Source organism: Volvox carteri (genome assembly GCF_000143455.1).
Source record: "Volvox carteri f. nagariensis unplaced genomic scaffold VOLCAscaffold_4, whole genome shotgun sequence".
Lineage (NCBI taxonomy): Eukaryota > Viridiplantae > Chlorophyta > Chlorophyceae > Chlamydomonadales > Volvocaceae > Volvox > Volvox carteri.
In genome coordinates, this window is record NW_003307547.1 from 2,710,090 (window position 1) to 2,712,331 (window position 2,242).

General features: G+C 54.0%; 1 protein-coding gene across 1 annotated transcript in view; it reads right to left on the reverse strand.

The window, feature by feature from the left end:
* Positions 1 to 2,242, reverse strand: part of VOLCADRAFT_87241 (uncharacterized protein) — a gene marked incomplete at both ends in the record, with an annotated part of 5,696 nt that overhangs the window by 697 nt on the left and 2,757 nt on the right. The window contains 2 exons of the mRNA XM_002946980.1: positions 1,166 to 1,443; positions 1,633 to 1,744. Of these exons, the coding sequence (XP_002947026.1) occupies positions 1,166 to 1,443; positions 1,633 to 1,744 (390 nt within the window). The remainder of the gene's footprint in view (positions 1 to 1,165; positions 1,444 to 1,632; positions 1,745 to 2,242) is intronic.

The following is a 2,242-nucleotide window of genomic DNA, read 5'->3' on the forward strand; positions in this document are numbered from 1 at the left end:
CTCGTACGCTGGCGCATACATGACGCGCTTAAACTGCAACAAGGACAAAAACCAGCACCAGGCATTACTTTTTGTTGCGGGGGAAATGGTCGCTCTTCTTTTTTACCAGCAGAGCAGAGCAGCATAATAGTAACAATATTATTAAGTACATCCACAAAATATTCGGATTTATGGTAGTGTGTGGGCGGGTGTGCATTTTTTTATTATTTATCAATCATGTTAAAATAGTACTTCGGGCTTCAATAAAACAACACAACATCCCCCACATCATGCAAGGCGGCGGCAGCAGAGGCACAGCATATAGCGGTGGTGAGAACAGTGGCGGCGGCGACAAAGCAGCGGCGGAGGCAGAGGCAGCAGCGGCGGTGGCGGTAACGACGGTGGCGACAGTGGCGGCTGTGACGGCAGCGGCGGCGGCAGAGGCAGCAGCGACAGCGGTGCCGACAGAGGGGTAACGACAGCGGCAGCAGCTACTACAAGAGGTGGTGGTGTCAGTGGCCGTGGCGACAAAGCAGGGGCGGAGGCAGAGGCAGCAGCGACAGCGGTGGCGACAGCGGCAGCGGCTACAGAGGTGGTGGTGATAGTGGCTTTGCGGCGACGGTGGCTGCAGCGACAGCAGCTGCGGCAGGAGAGGCAGCAGCGGCGGTGGCGACGGTGGCGACGGTGGCGGCGGCGGTGGAAGCAGCGGTGGTGGCGACAGCGACAGCGGCAGCGGCGGTGGTGACGGCGGCGGCGACAGCGGCGGCGGTGGCGGCGGTGGCGGCGGTAACGACGGTGGCGACAGTGGCGGCGGCGACAAAGCAGCGGTGGCGGCAGAGGCAGCAGCGACAGCGGTGCCGACAGGGGTGGCAACAGCGGCAGCACCTACAGAGGTGGTGGTGTCAGTGGCAGCGGCGACAGTGGCTGCAGCGACAGCAGCTGCGGCAGCAGCGGCGGCGGCGGTGGCGGCGGTGGCGACGGTGGCGACGGTGACGGCGGCGGTGGAAGCAGCGGTGGCGACAGCGGTGGTGACAGTGGCGGTGGCAGCGGTGGCGGCGGCGACAGCGGCCGCGGCGGCGGCAACAGCACGACAGTGGCGACACAGCGACACGGCAGCCCCTTTTCTCCTACTATATTATACCCATATGCATGCCTGATCCCTCTCCCTCTCTCCTCCTCCTCTCACCTCGAGGGCGCGCTTCACCTCCAGCTCTGCCGCCTCTCCCATGGTGCTCAACTCGATGGTCTCCAGCTGCTTGCAGGACAGCATGGAAGGACCACCTCGCCCCTCCCGGGCTGCCCACATTACTCGCTCCAGCTCCCGTCTCTCATCCAAGGCCCTTTCCACTTGGGCCTGCAGGTACTCCAGGGACTCCGGAAGAGGTTCCGGAGTCAACATTGTCGACGCTGCTTCGTTCCTGTACGAGACCACTTTGAAGACGAAAGCCGTCATCACCCTGCCGCCTGGATACATGTCCATTTATTACCACAAACATACTTATCAGCAGACATGCATACGTATATAACACAAAAAGGGTGGCAAATAATAAACATGCATATCTCCAAAACCCCGAAGCAAAACATACACACACAAAAAAAAACACACATACACACAAACACACTAAAAAAGTGAAAAGAAAGAGATCTACTTACTGTCGGACATGTGGCAATCCGTCACTGTCGCCACGAGCTTAAGGCCCCAGAAGCCCAGCAGCTCCATCTCGGCCAAGGGATTGGGCATGCTGTACTGCACCACGGTTATGGCCTGGTGTTGTGTATAATAAATATTTCGTGCGTGGGTGTGGGCGGATGATTGGTTTTGGTGGGTGATGGGGTGTGGCATATAATATAATAATAAGATATGTTATCATATTTCTTCCCACTTTGTAAAATAAAATTAAAAAACACGGAAGGTCTTCCCTGCTGTGCATGCTCTGCCGTTGTCGACTACACAGCTACTACTGTCATTATTGTTATCATCATTATTATTTAATTCTACTACTCGTGCCACGATAGCTACAATAAACACCCCCCTCCCCCCCCGCTGCTTTTCTTATCTTTTCCTGCCGTCTGTCACCCTTATTACTATTAATAATAATATTTTTTAATATTATCATCGTCACATTTATTATTATTATTATTATTATTATTATTTATTAATTTTTTTATTGTATCTCATCCCTGTTATATAATTTTACGATACATACAAGCGTGTGTACAGTACATGTTTTCATGTCAACATAATATTTTACATACCTTCCGG